Raw genomic sequence first — 20,546 nt, forward strand, 5'->3', positions numbered from 1 at the left:
TCCAAGGCTCCCGACCATGGTCGTTAAGATCGATTATCGGGAAACCAAGGTGGCAAATAAACTTGTGTAATTGTAGAAGTCTAGAGAAAAAGAAAAAGGGGTGGTGGAACTCGAGACGTCAGGATCGACGACCAATCGCTTTTCCAACGAGCCATCGCCGGATTCCACTATCCCGTTTTTCCATCCTTCTTTTCTTTTCGACTTGGCCGATCCGATTAAATTTCTTCTACGAGCTACAGTGCAATTCTGCCTACGAATCGAACGATCCTCGACTGTATCTCTCACCCGCACCCACCGGATTTCTCGATACGTAAATTCTTGCGGTACCTATAGAAAGAAATACGTTTCGATAGAGCAACAAAGCCTGCGAAGAAAAATAATTCAACACTCGCAAAATGTTTTCTTAAAGTTTCAAGGCCCACCCTAGGAATTATGATGTAATTCGAAAAACTGGCATGCTGCGCAAAACTTTCCGTATATCGTTACTCTCTACGGCGCGCTTTAAAATCGTTTCTTTTTCTTTTTTTTCAAAAATACATTTTCCAAGCTGGTCGGCACGATAGGTTAACGTCCCTATTCCCGTCAGTCGTTCGGAACGGAGAACCATCACTTAGTCAGGCGCGGTAGCGATTCCGTTCCGCGAAGCGAGCTTGTCGATGGACTTTATATGCGATCGTCGACTATTTTCAAACCCAAGACACCGTCGGTTTCGAGTCAGCGGTTCCAAGAACCGATGGGGATAACTTTGCGACGGGAGTATGGTCTGAATCATTGATGGGAATAGAAACATTAACGTATCTCGGAAACCAGCGAACGGATTGGCCTGGAAATTGACACGCTAAACGCCTCTCTATCGTAACAACTGAAATTAACGCGGTGTCCGTAAAAATTTCCTTAGGGACAAGTCGAGATAAATCGTCTCGTGTACCTCGATGACAATATTCGCGAGATCCAGAGAATAGATTCCTGATGGCGATCGATTCGACCGAGTAATCTTTATTAACGTCGCTGGCGCGTAAACTGTTTGAAAGTGCGGGCGTGTTTAGCGCGTTCAAGAATAGCGTGACGCCGCTGACGGCGGTGCACTGGCCGTATTCGACGCCGGGACGAGAAAGAAGACGCCACGAGTAAACCTGGACCACCGGGGGCCGATGACGTCAGAGGTGCGCGCCGTGCCACCATCGTCGCTCTGTTTATGACTGCGTCCCGATCGAGAGATCCGCCAGGAAGATCTCTTTTTCCGTCTCGGAATCCCGAGGGAGCACACTCAGCCCGATTAACGAGCTCGTTCCACTCGCGGACGCTTCGATTATTTTTCCTTTCCAGACCGACGGTAACATATTTCGACAATTCTTTTTATCGGGCAACGCGTCAATCATTCAACCCTTTCACCGTGAAACATCAAGGTTTCGAGCCCCTCGATACATTTTTTTACATTCGCACGACTCGAGACTACGACGACGTTACCGTACTCGTAGTCGACGTTACCGCCTTGAATCGTGTTTATCTTGGAATTTGTACAGCGTAATTTCGAAACGAAAAACTCCTCTATTCGGCGACACCTCCTCCTTTACCCGCAGCTACGACTATGCACGACTAGCCTCGACACAATTTTCTAGACGACGACTTTATCGTGCCGTCACTCGTACTCGCATCGTCGTTTTTGCCGTTACAAAGCGGTCGAAACGCGGATCCGTTTAGAGCCCAAACGTTCCGTCAAGTTGGATCGTTAAATAGGTTAATCGTCGGTTACGGGAAGATAAATCTTCGTCAGCCGGAGTTTACCGTAAATATTCGCAACCGCGTTTCCCGTGACTTGGGTGTCAAAGCGTCTGCCAATAATTATTCGCACGGCGCAAAGGGAGACCGCTTAATGAGCGCATACAGCTATGCCAAATGGGACGAATTACGACGACGGAACGAACCGATGGCGCTCGACAGGAAGAATACGTCTTCCGATACCTTCGTCGCGTTAGAATCTATCGAGGATTTCACGATTACACGAATAACGAGGCGCGAACGTTCGTCTACTCTTTTCTTCGCCACGCATGTATCGAGAAGAGGGTAAAGAGAGAAATAAAACACAACGAAATAATAGATACCTCGAACGAAGAGAACCGATGGAAGAAGTAAAATGTGAGAACGTATGGCGTTGATTCGACTTCTATATTTCAACCCGTCGCACATATGCGATGATGACATCATAAAGATTGAATGTTGACATCGTAAACATCTTTCCTGGTGAGAATAGAAATCCAAACGTGGCTCATTGCGAAAGATGTAAACACGAGGAAATAGACTGGGTTCTACCAGACCCCACTGTGACGTACGAAAGATAATATTCGGTCCAGTCGCTCTAGACTAAAAGGCACAGGACATACGGACGAATTCCTACCCGTGCGTTTCATATGAGAACAAATTCCTTGGTCGAATGTAAAAGGATTGGTTTGTTACATTTATAACAACGGAGCAGATCGAAACACGGTTTACTTTAAACATGAAAAAACGTGAAACTGACTGATCTCTATCCCGAGAAAAGAAAATCGGCAAAGAGCGAAAGCAGCGACCAGCATCTCTTATCGCGACAAGCGGTTTTTGCGGATGTCTTGACACGGCCAATGCCCTCGGGCGAATCACGAAGTCAAGCAAACAAACGAAATGTTTGAGGAGAGCCGCCATTCCTTTTCTCCCTTGGCGCTCGTTATTTTTTCCTTCGACGCCCTGCGACTGCCATCCACCGTCGAGCAGGTGGGCGAGGAAAGGAGACCTTAAAGGGAACAAGCGTGCCGAGGAGTTCGCGCTAAGAATAGAGATACGTGGTGAAGAGGGAAGAAAAACCGTCATCGTTGGGGAAAAAAATCTGAAATGCGTCGGGTGACGTTGCAGTTATCGCGTCGTTGCAAAGATCGAATAGGTACACCCCAGCTCGAAATTGTTTAAACTTTCTCGCCGACGGTACGTGAAGCGCTTAATCGTAAAAATACATTTTTTAAACTGCGTTTACCGAGAAACCGGCGAATCTAAAAATTTCATCGGCGACCGAAAAGCCTCAGGCTCGCCGCGGCGTGGGTCGAGAGGAAGGAACTTAAAAAAGTTCTCGAGACTCCGCAGGCGAGAAGGCACTCGTGGAAATAATATCCCGCCAAACTTAACGCGATCTCGCTCGTTCGCGGGTTAAATTACATTTGCGAACGAATGCGCGCGCCGTTTGTTCGCGAGCGTCGAGAGAAAAAAAACGCCCTCGCGGTGCAACAATGATATTCGTTCATTTCGCTTCGCACGTTTTTATCGCAGGTTCGTCGCTTTCACACCGAGGATCCTTTTTAATTTCTGTTTCGAACTCTAGATGATTTTAGCCGTTGAAGAGTTGTTCGATCTGGCGAATAAAAAGATAGAAATTTGTAGGTTTTCGGGGGGGGGGGGGGGGGTAGAGGGGAGTCAAGATTGATGCAATATCGCGTTCGAACGATCACAGTTCCGACGGAAGTCGGAGTTTGTTTCACAACTCGAAGTTCACGAGGAGATCCGTTTACTTATGGAAGCTGCTCTCAAATATTTGTTTACCCTTAGCCGGGTGAACTTGCCTGGCGCGCGTAAAATCGATCTCGAAGGCAGGATCGAAAGCAAAAACCGGAGAGCTTCGTTGGAGACTGCTTAGCTAACTCCAATATTTCGCTTTCAATCTATTTATTTGCGTAGCGCGAGGCACCCGTCGAACGCGATTGCATTTTCTTCCTCGTCGTGGACACGAACGGAAAGTAAATTCAACGATACTGGTGCATCTCCTCGCTTTAATCTACGATAAATAATTGCAATTCTTTTTAAGCGGACTATGCATTTTTCAAACGACGGGATATTTTAATTGTATCTCAATCGGTTCTCCGAACCTTTTGAAAGAGTCCAACGATTCTCCACGAAGCGTTAACAAAGAGTAGATTGATGCACAACGAAAGACACGCCGGTGTCCGAAACTGCGAATCGGGACAAGCATGGCCATGCATATGTAGATTGCGATGCATCTGCATTGCAGATTTAACCGAGCGGAGAAAGAAAGCGAGCTCCGATCTCACGGCTGCGAATTGTCGAGAAGCTGTCCCCAGCCTTCTCCTAATTTGCAAAATTTTCTCTGTCTCTGTTCGACGAACCGAATTCGTATCAGCGAGAATACTACGTTTCGTAGAATAATATTCTGATCGCGTATATCCAACGGAACCGTAAGAATCGTATCGAAAAGACCAAGGGAATATAGTCGAAAACACGAGTGACTGAAACGACCGAATGATTGAATTATCACGGTAACACTGTTGCAGTAAGAAACAACAATCGGTACGAATTAGTTTTGCTAACCCCTGTCGTATGATTTCCGTCCGGGAAAGTACTGCTCTCGGTACTTTATTCGGGCAGCTGCCTCTGGCTCTCCGTACACGGGATAGTGGTAATGAACCGAGGGGTAGCCTCTGGCTGTCGGCCAACGAAAACTCCTGCTAGAGGCTCGAACCCGCCTCTGACACTATGAGATTCCTAATCGCTCGTCGGCGAAAGAAATCGCGAGTCGATTTTTACGCAATCGGTCAGTTCCATCGACGAACTTGAACGGAGAAGTTTCACTGTCGTCTGTCAGCCTGTTGTCGTCCAGGAACGGAAAGGCGTTATTCGAGTAGCACTCGTATCGCTTGCGAGTATCGGATTTTGTTATTTATATTGACTTTAACACGGATCGAGGTGAATATGGTGCTCGCTCGGCCGCGGATCGCGATAAACTGAATAAACAATACCACCCGAACAGTCCACCGGCTCAATGACTATAGGACCGCGCCCCCACTGGCCGCTCTATTAATCTCACCCAATCCGAGGGTGAATCGAAAATGTGGGACAAGTTTTGAAGAACCTATCCGTAAAACTACGAAGCTAAAAACGGTGTTCCTTTTAGGGTACAAAGATGGACGAGACGAATTTTGCTGCTGGTTTTTGTTTAACAGACTCCGAAGAAACAACCGAGAAAGAACGAGATTTCTGTGCCGACGAACTCGAAGACGAGAGTAACTGTAGATTGTCACTGTAAATGGATGTCGATACGTAAATTGGAGCGAAATAGAAGCGCGTTCGGAGTAGAAAGCGAAATGTATTCAAGATATAATGGGCTACTTGAATAAATTGACCAGTTCGGTGAATCGTAAGCGCGGATAACCGCTGGCTGCGATTCAACAATTAAAGGCATTGGTCCGGAAAGTAACAGCGATCGTTACTCGTCATTAGACTTCCACGATAGCGAAGCATTCTCCGGGCAACATCTTTGATCTCCGCTAATAAAATACTGGCAGCCGATTAAAATAGCTCCGCGGTTTACCGAGGATAATTTCGATACTGGGACGCTTTGTTCAAGTACGTTCTTTTTTAGATCGAGTCAAGAGAGGAGACCGATTCTCGAGGGTTTCGTTTCAGGTAAACAGAAAACGCTGGATGCAACGTTCCTCGAAAACAATCAACTCGTCTCTGAAAAGGATCCTTCCCTTAGCAGATAATAGTAGTTGGACGCTACATTAACCAAAAGGTATCCATGATGAATCGAACGACGTACTCAGAAAATGGGAGACTGTTAAAACGGAAGATGTTATCTTCTCGATTACTTTAATTAGACACATCTTTTTATTCGTGCACTTCTCTTTCGTTCCTCCCTCTTTGATTTCTCGCGAATGATCCACGAGAAGCGCAAAAGCATCTCGTTTATCCTGGTATTTGAAAATAGTTACGATCGATGGAACCCAGTCGTAGCGTCCGGCAACAGTCATCGGAATGCGCCATGAACGACGATGCAGCTTGATTCGAACATATTGCGAAATATTTCAGCGTTACGTTCTCGCGATAATAAAAATATTTCGCACCGGCGCGGCGGCGCGGCGAGCTGTCTGAAACTCGCGCGACGGTCGACACGTTAAATTGGAAAATTTTGATACACGACGAGCTAAGAGTACCACGTAAGTGTGCCACCGGGACACCGTGTATTACCAGCGCGTCACGCCAGTGAGAATAAATCGCCCGACTCTGGGAGACACCGCTTCGCTTCGCTTCGCGACGCGTTGCGCCGCGGCCAACTAACTTTTCATCGATTCCGTTGACGAAGGAAATCGTGACTTTCCGTTCTCGACGGAAAATACATCATCGAGAGTTGCCAACGTCCGATGGGAACGATTTTCACCAAACGGAAATTCAACCACGAGGAAAACTCCCGCGACGAATCCTCGAGGAAACTCTCGCGATGTTTCCCGATCCCTAATCGAACGAGGACACTCTCGAACGTTATTAAAGTAATCGGTGCTGTTCAATGACGAGTGCGTTTGTGCGATTCGATAACAGAATAGATAGAATTGGACAAAAATAATGCAGAAAAGTTATCGAGTTGGCATCAGTCTTCCGAATATGTTGTTGTCCATTTTATTTCAGGCTTTATTTCGTATTTCTCACGACTATGAATAGTATAAGAGATCTTGGCATCTTGGTCCCTCGTCGTTTAAATTCTACGTGTACCGTGATACGATATCGCGTTATTTAGAGAAGAAGACATTAGATCCGTGGAAGAAACCCCCGTGAGAAAATTAATCACGATCCCCGGTTTCTTTAAGGTGAAATATTTTATATCCGCCGAGTAGAACAGTGCATACATCATTCTGGGTTTTAGCATACCGTGCGCGCACAAAAATCCCGCTGGGAGCTCCTCGCGAAACGTGAAATTTAGTAGCACGGATTTACGACGTCCGTATACATCAGCAGGCTAACTCGACGGAAAAGAGTGGTCGCATCTCGCTTATCAAGTGTATTAGAATACATTACCGTCTTGTGGATAAGACTTTGACTAGCTAGGTTGTTACGATCGCGAATGGAGGACAATACCTCGGCCTCTTCGAATGTTTATCGCGTCACAGCCGTGGGTTCCGAGCAACCGGGTCCAAAGACAACATCCAACGATATCGATATCCACTCTACTAGAATAAAGTGAACAGCCGTGACGCGAATAGTGACACGGCTATTTGTGGATGAGCGAGAAGCGTGTGCACGCGAGGAAACAGGCGAGAACGTTTCGCGAGACGCGAGACGCAAACATGAAACGTCGTGCGTCAACCGTATACTTTCCCAACGATTCGAAGAGCATCCCGGAAATCTGGCAAAATTTCCCTTGATCTCTGTCGTAAAGTAATATTAATCGTATCAACCCCTTAATCGTTCCGATAAGTTGCAACTGACTCGTGCCGGAATTAAAGTCGAAATAATTTCCAGCCGAACACGATAACGCCCGTCCCCGATAGCAGATTAATAATGCGAAGATAGATAGTCCAATACGAATGAGGAATCGCTACGATATAAGCGCCGCAATTGCTCGATAAGAGAACGGTAAATAAAATACGAGTTTCACTCACCCTCTGAGCCTTTCGCTTATCCGCCCGCTGATTCTGGTGATATATTCGGCTGAAATTACTGACGATAACAGGCACCGGTAAAGCGATCACAAGGACACCGCTAAGGGAGCATACACCCCCCACGATTTTTCCCGCGATCGTTTTCGGAACCATGTCACCGTACCTGAAACAGAACAAAATTACGAAAAGTTAGCATCGGAGAAATCGATACGTGAAAATATCGTTGAAATGTTCGGTACCGAGGATATTACGTGTCACGCGTGAATCAGTTAATGCGTCTAATCGCTTATCGCCTCACCCTGAATCCGATTACTTGTACCGCAAACGTCGCGGCCACTTGTGGTTCTAGAACGCGATGTCTGACCGTGACGCCTTATTCTACTGAAAGTGAAACTCGCGCCGATTCGCTCGGTCGGTCCAAGCCTACCGCGTCTCGGCAATGTTCAGTTTGCGATAGCCAGCGTTTGCAACAACGTTTATATTACTTCTGTAGAATCATTTGTTGATCCTTTGTCGCAAGTAACAGCGAGCTAATGGCTGGAAACTTGTAATAAGATCTTTAGATATTAAAAGTGGGTGCGTGGAATGCCGCGCGTTACAAGTGTAAGTCGATCTCGCGGGACAAAACAAAACGACATCGCGCGCGCGTCCCGGAAGGACTCACGAAACTGTGACATAATTCGATAAAGCGGGCAGGGGGCTCGTGAACAACCACGATCGAGGATTGACCCTCTGGCGATGTTCCATATTACGCTCGCGACGAATGCTCGGTTTCGAGAGACTACTTAGAAAATAGCGACGACCGCCGCGCAAAAAACCTTGGGATCTTGTCGAATTATCACCGCACCGTGGATCCGATCCAGAATTCTGTTTTTCTCTTTCCGATCGGGAGAGACGAGTATCGAAGACTTATTTCTCAATTCGACACCCTTCGAATCGTATTTCTCCGCTGCTAAAACCGAAGGCCGTGCAAAAATCTGTATACCCAACTTCTTTCTCGCGTTGATCGATTTCTTCGTTAGACAAAATATGATGAGACCTAACGCGATCTTCCTTCGAGTAGCTATATAAATTCTGGCAGGTATATCTGCAAACCGACACGAGGTGTCTTCGATGTCGTGTCCAGCAAACGCGAGAATAATTGTACGCGTTGTCCTCGTGGTTTTTATCGGCAGACAAAAACAGAGAACCGTTCGTGTTCGACGAAACCGATACCGCGATGGTAGCAAGGGCAAAAAGCTTAGTAATTTCTCTCGATCGAAGCGTATCGAACGTTAGTTAAACTCCATTCGATTTACGAGTCCATTTCGAAAGCAATTCGTAATATTTTCAACGCGTTACGCTTAACGCGCCTGAACAGCTGTTGGGATGTGTAAAAAATTCAATTCGTGGCTCGACTACCCCTACTAAATCTCGATTAATGCATGTCTGGGAAATTGAAACAAAATTAACGATATCCGGATTACGAGCTTTCCCGAATTAATGAAAATTTCAAGAGCCTGGCCGGGGGATAATTACTTCGTAAACCGTGTCGCGTTCGTTCTCGCGAATAAAAGGGGGGTTAAAAGTTGGACGGGGTGGCAACCCCTGCGATCCCGACCCAATTTCTTTATCTGTTCCTCTGCCTTCTTCGTCGAACGAAACGCGGCGGTCGTGGAAGAGCTGAACGAGAAGAGAAAACTACTTTTCCACGCCGACGAATCCGATCACTCTATTTTCCAGAATGCAACCAACCTCCGCCGAAACTTCGACTCAGCGGAAAAATCCTCCCTTCATTTTTTTCTTCCCATTATCCTGGAAACCACGAAATTCCCTGTGGGAGAATTCCGGAACCTCGAGAACTCGATGAATGTCGGAGGAACGATATACGCCTCTCGAGGAAAGAAGACTTTGCGTTCGGTCGCGTTAAAATTTTCATTCGACGATCCTGTGCTCGGAAACTTCCCCGTTTCTTCCGTCTCGAAGGAAAATAAAAATATCTCGCGTGGTCCAATTTCGGCCAATGCTATCGAAACGCAAGTGTAGTAATTCGACAAAATTCCTATAAAATACAAATTAATTCGACGGCCTGCGAAATACTAGATTCGTATTATCGAAACGCGATTAATACCAACGATGACAATGTTCTCGGGGAATTATTTCTGACATGAACGCCGTACCCTCGCGTAGGTGTGCCGACGTGCATTAAAACCCATCGCGAAAATGACTTAACGAACTTTGGAAAGACGATCGCAGCGAGTAATTCGCTTAAAATGAGCTTCGCGACTCGGCTTGGTGAACTTCCCATCCCGAAAGCTCGCACGAAATATATCACGGCTGACACATTTTCCTTAGAGTTCTTTCGGTACAAATATAGCCATTTCAAAATTCGAATTGAAAGTACGGCGCATAAATCCTTGTTCTTTTTAGCAGGTAATGCGTTGGAAAGGCGTAGCTGGATATAGCAGAGGGACTGACGTCGTTAGCCCGACGGATGAAACACAATTTTTCCTCCGAGATAGAGCGAAGAGCATTCAAAGTTAAGTAACGGCTTACCGTCGCTAGATAGCAGCCATTGCGGCCAATTCCAAGGAAGCGGCACCGAAAACAGGAATTGTCTAAGCGTCCATGAGAGACTGCTGTTTTTACGACTGCTCTTTACGCGAGACTAAAAGTGCTTCAAACTTTTTACGATTCAACTACTCGATTCCGACCACGTCTGTACCTAACCCTTCGACCCGTAAGCGATGTCGGCTGTCGCATGATTGCCCGTTTCGTTGACTATCATGCGCGTATTTTACCACAGCGATAATAAACATGGACCCATCGATTAATTGCCATCTCTCGAGCTCTTTTCTTCGTCGATACTTAATCGTTTATTAAATAATCGTCGCGATCTTATTATAAAGGTATTTTGTCTAAATTGACGTACAATGGGTATCGTTACTTCTGAAAAGAACGATGCACTTATCCGTGCTTCTCGACAAAATGGATATATTTTTCATTGTTCGGAGCTGAACAATTGATCGTTCTTTTTATCTTCCGTTCTCGTTAATTACAAACTGAACGTTCATTGATTCTCGATAATCTGTTTAGTCGCGCCCTATTTTGTTTCATTCATTCTCATCGATGAGCGAAAATTCTTTTCGCCGAACAATTATATCGTAGAGAGCCAACCGACGCCGATCGAGGATAGAAATAAGACAATGCATCGGCTATAACAAACAACGAACTCGCGAGTGTAAAGCTAACTACAGGTAAACACTCGACGAGGGAGTCTGCAGACTAAATATTTCTGTAGCGCGTAACACTGAAGAGTCTTTGTCATCGAACCTATGCTCCAGACCGTATTGTTGCGCACCGAGCAACAATAATAAGCTCCAGACTCAGCCAGAAACTCCGAGTTCAAGGAGAATGTTCCGTCTGTGGGATGGAGACGGCGTTTCGCGTTTGAAAGTGGTAGCCGGGACACGCGACGGCAGCGAGTTTAGAATCTAGCGAGAATGGTACGGATCGAAAGATCTATCTTTAGAAAAGCACGCCTTGACGGTCGCCGCGAATACTTGCCTCTTAAACGCGCGTTAAACTTGCCTAAAAGTCGATTTAGCCGATAAAACGCCAATCGTGAGTAGTTGGATGTTCCGCTAACCGATCGAACTACCCCTTGATAATTGTCGAACCACGCGAAAATAAAAGCGAGCAAAAGGAAGCGTGCACGAGTAATTGAAAAACTTGGACAAAATTTAGTTGAACAGGTTTCCGATTCGATTTGTCCATGTTTCCGCTACAATCGTCGAAGATTTTCTGCAAACAGATGTTTCGAACCTGTAGTGATTTTTCAACGATCGCTAACGAATTAGTTTCGAGAAGCGATTTTTCGAAAAAGACCCTCGGCGATCGGCAAACCCTCTAATTGAATCCTTCTATGTATAACAGCCAACAGCGAAGAGCGCCGAACAAAAGAAGGGAGTCCGATGAAGAACGATTTTTCTACGATCTTTCTCTCTACTTCCACTTTTTGTTCATTGTTCTCTATCGGAATCGTGCTAACAAGGATCGAATCGAATCGATTCGAATTTTGTTTTAGTGAACGAGAGGAAAAGTGCAAATCGTCGGGCGAAGGGTAGGAAGGAGACGGGGAGGAAGGGCGGTAAAAATCGATCGTAAACCAAGTGTTTACTCCTCGTTGTCGGGCACCGGGCGCGTTTGATAATGCAACGCTCGATAAAAATGGAGTCTGGATTGCTCTCCTCGAGCTTTGTTTGCGAACGATGTTCATCGTAGAAGCCCGACGAGAGCGTCGCCGGCCCCTTTCATCGGCCGCAAATGGAACAGTCGCTGCGTCGACGTAACGAAAGTGTCATAAAATTAAAAGAGCCTTCAATGGAAAACATTTCCTGCGGGCATTGTTGCGGTCTCGTGTAAATGCAGCGTCCGACGGTCTCGATACGGATGGAAAAACGGCTCTGTCGCGGCACGGTTGAATTTTAGATGCAATCGAAATGCAAATACTCCTCCGGGAACAGCGAAACGAAATAATTGTACTGTTATCGTCGAAGAGTATCGACGATGCATCATCGAACGCGCCAGAACGATGTATCACCGCGCGGACATCGAGTTTCGGTATGCGAGACACAGCTAAGGATGACCGATCGTTTTACCCATTGATCTTCGTTCTTTTCGAGAGGATCTTCGATGCATACAAAAAAGAAAAACGATTGTCTAGGTTGCCAAGTACGGGTGAGTATAGAATAAATCCAATAAATATTCGTACCATCTATGTCTATCGAAGATGTTTGATTAAATTAAACGATAGTTTTGATATTGTCAAATACATTTCTCGTTATAAATATGTATATGAATAAGCTTATACATGTATATATTTATACAGACGTACAGTTGGAAACATCGAACCTGCCATTTAATTTAAACAAATTTCATCGATAGACATAGGGGGTACGAATATTTATAGGACTGACTGTGAATGTAGTATCGTATGTGTGAAATAATATTAAAATAAAATAAATCGGACACTGAAAAGCGTAACACAGTATAAGAATAGTATCGAGTACGGAACAACACCGACTTTCCTGAAACGCGCAAGGACTAGCTACGACTGGCCAATTATTTTAGCAATCATGACGTTACTCGAGTCTCCGCGCTTCTTATTTATCGAGCTCCCAGTGCGCGTCGAAGCTCGTCTGCCACCGGGATGCAACGTGCTATTATAAGACAAGAACCGCCCGCTTTCCGGATTCGCCGCTGACTGTTAGCGCGCGTTCGTCTGAAAATAAAACGCATCCTGAGCGGCGAAAACGCGTGTCAGCTCTGGTAATCGCCGTGACGAAGATGAAGTCGCCGACAGAGGCGGGGAAATTGATCGGGAAAACGACCGAGAACGGGAAATCGTTGACAAGAACGAAAGGCATGGGAAAATAGACAAGAGACCGCCGAAATAGAAACTCGGACTCGTTTCGTAAAATATCGTCTAAACAGCATCGTATAATTAGTATAATTTGGCGCGGAGCGAGCAAATGTTCCGAGGCTGATCGTCTATACCACCGAGGTCCGAAGACCACTGAACCGAGTTAATCCGCTACCCTCCCGAATCAGAGAGCGAGCGTCGTAACAACTACCTCTCTCTTCGTTATTCCATTCATCGAGGCATGTACCAGAATCCCCATACAATTCTAGTCTTTCGCGTTGTAACGACACGCTTATTCTTGGATGATTTCTTATCGACGAACCCACGTACGATCGGTATCAGGGGATACACCCTCGACTAGCGTCGTACAATTAACAAGTAATCAATTTCGAAAGCATAACGAATTAGGTGCGATAATAGTTTTACGGTAGCATATAAATGCTTTTAACGAGACGCTAGGCGACGAGGGAAATATTTGACGAGTGAGAAAATATTTGAAGACTCGATAAAGCAGCTCCGCCCTATGTTTCCGTCCGCGCAACGAAATATGGGCTGTTGATGAGTTTTTGCGGGATCTACAGAGATTTTTGTCGCGAAAAAGGCGAACGAACGGCGACTGATCGGAACGATGAATTCCCTCGCGATTAAAAAGCGAGCGGGGCAAAAGCTGAAAGCAATTCAGAGGAATGGATGCAAAAGAAGCGGGCGAACTGTTTGACGAGGTCACGAGGCATTCGACGAGAGATAAAAGTTTACTCTATGTGACATCCTTAACGAGATGCACGCGACTTTCCTCGACTTGTTCGAATAATTCGATCCATCGTTTCATCGGTTCCCTCGGCTACGACATTTCCCTAAAAATCTGGTTATTAGCGAACGTTTCGCGATGGGAATCAAGTTCGCCTAAAAATGTGGAGCGGGCATCGACTAATTTCCCATCGATTCTCCGCGGTGGAGTTCCAGATATAATTGCGAAGCCGAGGAACTACGTAGAAGGCGAGACCTAATCAGCCGCGTTTCACTCGGTATAATGAATGAAAATCGCGGGAAGCGCGCGGCCAGATAATTCCGAGAATAGATTAGGAATAATTGGGAGCTGCGCGTCGTGATCATCCTCCAGGCCAGGATTTCGTGCCATTCGCCGCGAGCACGGTCTTCGTCGAATTATGAACGGCACCGTGTGAACTTGTTGATTAATCGGATAATAGGGACCGCGCCAGGAAAGGCGGTTTCCTTGCCGACGAGGATGATCCGCCGCGACGTTAGTCCTCCTAGAACGAAGATCCTGGAAACTGTCGTTACGTCGCGACGTTTCTCGAGAAAACATTCAGCAAACGATTTGAATAACACGAATTCAAGTTTTACAGGTTTTCCCAAAGAGAGACACGCGAGTGTTCGATCACGGGAGTCGCGAGAAGGTTAAAGGTGATCTTTCGACAAGGGACGGATAACTAACGAGCGAAGACTGCGATCGCCGTCGAAGGTTGCATATTTGGGTCACCGGTGAAGAAGCGAAGTGGTGGCAAAGTTAACCAAAGGGTGCGGTAAACAGATAAACTTGCGACAAAAGGGTTTAACAAAAGAATGTTTACATCGCGACACACGCGATCGATCAGGGAGACGCGGCGATCCATGCAACAACGATTTTCTCGCGGATAAAGAAGATTTTCTCGCGCCGATCGGCCGCGATCGCAATGGCTTTATCGCGCCCCTATCTCGAACTTTTGCAATATAACTGAGGAGGGTGACTCGAAGGGAAGGCTCGCAAGGATCAGCTGAACCCATGCCCGCTGCTCGTCTTTCTTCCTCGCAGTGGTGTAGCCTTCGTTATTTTTGTCTTTGAACTAAGCGTTTTATAAATATCCGCATTCCGCAGCCTCTGGAATAATTTCCTAATCCAGGAAAGAATACGCGATACCTAAACTTCCAGAAGACGTACCTTTTCTGCGGAGAACTCGAATGCTTCTTAAATCGAATCGGACGAAAAATTGATATCTCGCGCACAGAAAATGTAAATGCACTCGAGATACGATTCCTCGCAATCCTTTCCGTAGCTTCTCCAGGATCGCACTTCACGGAACGAAATAAAATGTCAAAGGAAATAGGAACCCCAACATCTTCAACGTCGCACTCTATCTTCTATGATAACGATACTTATACGAAGAGAAGATCGTCGGAGAACGTTAGCAAAGCTGTGAAAAAGATGTTAGACGAACGTCTCGTGATATCGTTAGCGATTCGAGTGGGAAACTGTTCGAAGGAGGAAGTAGAAAGGTTTTCACGATCGGTTGAAATAAAATCAGGGATCGCGTTAACTTTTTTCCGCGAAATTCTCTCCTGTTTAATTTCCCTTTGGCGGCAGGATGGGATCTTTGCGGTGCTACGCCTTTGTACGGTTAGCAGCCGCTTTAACGACGGTGTAATAACCACGTTCGACGAGCCAGAATGATCGCTAAAGGGCGGGAGCTGGTTGGAAAGTTGACGGGGGTTGGGTTTACGTGGTTGGGAATTCAAATGGAATCGCGAAGTCTGGTTCCGTTCTAGCATCGATTAACCCTATTCTCCGTGCTTCTCTCCCTATCCCTCTCCTCTCTCTTGCTCCGTTTATCTCGCATCTCCCCGATCTGCGCATATCTCTGAATTCCGTCATAATTCCCCATGTATTCCTGCCCGTATAACTCATAACAGTACACATAAACGGATACATAGCGACGCAGCTAACGTAAATGCAAACACGCGCCATAGTTGCAGTAACCGGGGCGCAAACTTTTTGTATGCGAACGGCAAATGTTTTCGTCCGAATCGCGATGCTATACGACACACGCGCAAAAGCTCACCAGACCCGTTAAACCATAATCCAATCGGGAAATTTAATTAACAGGATGACTCAGCCAACTATCGTTCCACTGGCACGTTCAAATAATTACCGTCGCGACTGACAGTTCAGATTTACACGATCGTTTCTCAAGCCTTCGAATTTCCCTGGTTCTAATCGTTGGTCGGCAAGATTGATCGCCAACCGACTCGAACTGTAATCGAAGGCATAGTAGTTATCGGTTCCGTAACAAGCTTCACGGTTTTCGCGGATTTCTTATCATCCTCTAGGTATAGACGCGTAGAAAAAGACATCGGACACCGATCAAGTTCGCCGAGTGGCGTGTCGCGTCGGTGACTCTATTAAAAAGTACCGTGAAAGTATAGACGCGATAGCGACGGCACGAAATCTCCGCGAGGAGTTATGTGTTCGTGCGGCCGCTGCGACAGCTCATTCGGAGCGGTGCAACTGCAATCTCGCAAGCGTGTCGGCGAACTCACCGGCGATACCCAGGATCTGGCCGCAAAATGTTCGAGCTCGGTGGCCCTTGACGATATTTATCGTCGCGTCGTCCTGCCGGCGAAATGGTGGCCCGGCGCTCTCGCACGAAGCAACGGAGAATTGAATAAAGAAAACCTGTGCATAAATTACCGACCAACGAATAATTAAAAAAAAAGTCCGCGTCGGGACTCGCGCAAGTGGATCGCCGAAACTTCTTCCAGCTTGGCGAGTCTCTTAGATCGAGCAAACGGATTACACGTGTCCCGGTGTTAACCAGAAACCTAACCAAAGTAAATTAATCACGCGATCGAGAAAACAAAAGTACAATTTCACGCGATAGTTGGGCGCTATCTGAAATCGCCGCCACGACATCGTGGCGTGCATTAAACGGTTGTTACGTTGTTAAGCAGGAGCACGCAATGCGATTAACTCGCGCGGTTAACCTGCCCGCGATAATTGGTTAAGTTTCGAGTAATTAAGAAGTTCCCGCAGAACTGAAATCTCCCGGGCGCCCACCGATTATGCTAACGAATACGTATCGCTTAAACGAGGCGATCGTCGTTTCTCGTTACAATGACGTCAACGTTACGAGTAAATTGAACTCTGCTCGCGACCGAATCGACGTTACAAGACCGATACGCGTTTCATAGTTTCAGATCGGAAATCGGTAAATTCGCGTTGCGTCGAGACGACGGTTCCTTGCGATAACGATCGGCTATTTATTTAGCAGCAAGTAATTTCACTCCGAATCGCGATGCTCCGATGGAAACAAAACTAAGTGCGGATTTATGGCACGATAAAGCGGACAGAGAGAACGCGCGTAATCAGCTATCGCATGACGCAGGATTAAAGCGGTACCCGTGTAGCGAAATTAAAGCGGACACGAGCCAGCTCGGCTCGATTTATAGAGTCGAGTATAAATATCGCGAGAAGTGCACGCGTTTAATTAAATATAACTCGTGCCGATTCTACGGGGAGGTAAAAATCCTGAATCTGTTGAGGCTCGTCTTGTTTGGAAGCGGTGAGGCGCGCTTACTGAAATTAATTAAACGTTTATTGCACGAATCACGTTTCGCGAGTGGAAATGCACGGTGTACACTCGCCGGCCAAGAATCGTAATGAAATTTTAACTGGAAAAGACAAGTTCCACCGACGGAACCGACAAATACATCGAACCATACGCGTACGATTATTTTACGGTATACAGCAATATTAGCAAACGATAAACTATACACTCTGTCTCATAAATATTGGTACCCTCTATGACTATTAAAGAAGCATGTGTAAATTAAATAATAGCCTCGATGTTTTCAAATAAATGTTTCATTATAAATATGTACATGGGTAAACTTTACACTTGCATACATATATTCCTTCGATAAACACAGAGGGTACAAACATTTATGGGACTGGCTGTGTATTCCCTTTAACTGTTTCCCTAGTGATACGAGAATGTATCTCTCCATTATGTGATCTCTCGACGCTGCTTTCACAGAAACGTGGCAAAAGCATCGGTTATTCGATTTAGAGATCCCTCCGAATTTCGAAAGATTTCGACAGGATTTCAACTTATTGGCAGGAGCATTGATTCGCATTATGGCTCGGCGTTACGGCATAGAACTTTCTCTTTTTCTTCTTTTCGACGGCTCTTTATTCGTGTTCCTTCGGCGTAAAGAGCGGCTGGCTCGAGTCCAAGGGTGCGGAAAGCGACTCGAAGAAGAAGAATTCGAAATCGATGCCTGTTTCTCCGATCGAGGAGAGGAAAGCACGCGCCTTGCGTTCCACTTTCCATCCTTTCGGGCCTTTCAAACGCGACACGACGCTCCTGGGACTCCCACCCGTGCAAAAGCATCGCGACTCGCAGCTCCGTCCGATCGCTGACACGATCGCCTACTTGTTTCTCTACTTTCGCGTGTTACCGCTTCGTTGCTAGACAGACTCTCGATTTTCGCCTCGACGCTCCCTGTGTTTTGGACCGTGTGCATCGCGCGACATATTCCTCCTGGACCCCGAATTCCTTTTGCAATTTTGTGGAGGCACGCGCGATTGTTTAGGAGCACGTACAGCGTTCGCGAAATACCACGAGCATACCTCGAAATAATGGTACAGTCCGTCCAAGCATGTGTTTACGTATTTACGGTTCGATTGGAAGCAAATTATTTTTGTCAAATCAATCGACCTCGCGCGTGGATTTTCTCGAATAAAATGTAGAAACATGGAAAATGAGTTGGTCGTTCGAACCAGCTTCCCCGTGGCAGATTTCGAGAGCTTCTATTAAACTATTCCAGCCGGCGGAGTATTAATCACCTTGTCAAAAATAAATATCCTTCGATAGCGGTTCGCTCGAGAAAGCGCAAGGTTCGGGGTTCTACGTTGTAATTTATTCTGATCTTCTTTTGTACCGATTACCAGCGACGACAAGAAACTGATTGAACCGTAAACCAGTAAAAGAGGCTAATGAGAAAGGGCAATTATGTTCGAGAATGCCGGGTCGATTCGTGAGCGAGTAACCGTTAAATGTCACGTACAACCCTGAGAAGAATTATTTTTAGTCGATCGTCGTTGCCTGGGAAGCATCGCGAGATAATACAACCTAAGAACTAACGACCTTATACCTTGTTGCTTTTCGACTAAACGTGTGTCGAAAATTGTGCAATTTTTTTATCAAATTTCGCGTATACGAAACAAAAAAAAAACTAAAGTACCAGGATAAGCTAAGGTTCGCGTGATACAATTTTCCTGACGATACGTCAAACTTGCAGATTACGGATAACGGAGAGAACCACGCGAGTTCTAGCGCGTAATCGAAAATTGGATCGAGCCGAGACAACGACGTGCCATAAATTCGGCTCCGCGAGCGGCACAAATAAGAGATCGAAAACGTCCGATTCGTTCGTATACTATAATTCCAACTTTTCGATTCGGCCGGTTTTCAATCGAACTTTGCAACTACGGCGAGTGGAGCGTGCAACTTCTGCTCGAGGGACAGTCGAATCGGAAGAACGACGCACAGGGATCGTGAAACCGCCTCGAAAGTTCCGAGGTTGAACGTCGTCGCGACGTCGAAGAAACGAAGGAAAACGCCGAGGGAAACGAGCGAGTCTTGCGCACCTTCGCCAGCTGCGCTGGACGTCCGCTTCCGGTTCCGAGCAGCCGCGTTCCACGAGCTTGGAGCGCAGCCAAGAGGCTGCCGCGTGGCGAAACCGCGGCAAAACGAGTGCAGTTTGGTGGAGCTAAATCGTCGTCGAAAACCGTCCGACGGGTTGGAAAAAAATTAGACGTATTCGCCAGCACATTTCGCCAGATTTATGACCATCGTCGATACCTATTATTTCCGCGAGGAATACAGCCGAATTGGGGGGTCGAAAACAAAATCGACTTGCGATAGCTCGTAGATACGCAAGTAGATACGTGCCGATAGAAGCAACAATTTTTAATTAACGATGCTGTACGATTGCTTAATAGACGAGACGATCCGGGAATCCGTCCGAGCAAATCGAGCAGACAATTTTCGTGATGGTTGAGAGGAGGAGTAGCTGGGTCAAAAGGGGGCGGGAATTTCTGTCAGAAGCAAGCCAGGCCTTTGCACCAAGTTACCGCCATAATCGAGAAAGCCGTGTTACCGGCGAACAACTGGGTCATTCCTAACAAAGTGAACTCGACTTCGAGCTGGACCAAAACCTTTGCGACGATCACCTCTCGCCTGCAAACCTTGTACACGTATATTTCATATGTTTCCTAATTATCCAGGAAAATGTACCCGGTTCGTGTATAAGAAAAATTGTATAAACGTAACACGTACATGCGAAAAACGTATCGCTTCGAAAAGATCGTGATTCGTTCAAACGATCGCTCTTTCTCTCTCTCTCTCTCTCTGCGAGAGTGCAATTATATTCGATTCAACGATCATGTTAAAAGTCAAAGTTCGATGCGACAGAAGGTTGCCGTCTAATGCCAAACACGTGGATTGAACCTTTTCCAAGGTTGACACGGATTTATCCACCCTTGACGTTTTCGCGAGTGGATCAAACGATCGGTTGTTAACTTTTCTTTCTCGCAGGATCCGGCCCCGCCCGAACCGAGCTCGTACACATCCCTAGCCACCCAGATCGATAGAGACATAGATGCCGGAAGGCCATGAAGATCCTATGGGGGAGAGGACGGCCAGGACGAAAAAGAGAGCCACGAGCGACGGAGAAGCGCGGAGGATCGTCCCGCGGGGAACTGAAAGCTGCTGGTTCATCCTCGATTTAGCGGTCGAACGAACGATACTCGAGTTACCCTTCAACCTTTCCTGCGCGTCCGACGTGTACAACGACTTGCCGCGAAAAATAAAAGTAGAACGAAATATGTCTCATTCCCGGAGATCGATCTCGTTTTTCGCCTCGATGCCGGATATCGAGAGTTTCCACGC

General features: G+C 46.4%; 1 protein-coding gene across 6 annotated transcripts in view; it reads right to left on the minus strand.

Moving 5' to 3' along the window:
* The window catches only part of LOC128884035 (potassium voltage-gated channel protein Shal), an 80,686-nt gene that overhangs the window by 44,211 nt on the left and 15,929 nt on the right, over window positions 1–20,546 (minus strand). For all 6 annotated transcript variants that reach the window (XM_054137020.1, XM_054137030.1, XM_054137040.1 and 3 more), the window contains exon 2: window positions 7,413–7,575. In XM_054137020.1, the coding sequence (XP_053992995.1) occupies window positions 7,413–7,575 (163 nt within the window). The remainder of the gene's footprint in view (window positions 1–7,412; window positions 7,576–20,546) is intronic.

Source organism: Hylaeus volcanicus, chromosome 1 (genome assembly GCF_026283585.1).
Source record: "Hylaeus volcanicus isolate JK05 chromosome 1, UHH_iyHylVolc1.0_haploid, whole genome shotgun sequence".
Lineage (NCBI taxonomy): Eukaryota > Metazoa > Arthropoda > Insecta > Hymenoptera > Colletidae > Hylaeus > Hylaeus volcanicus.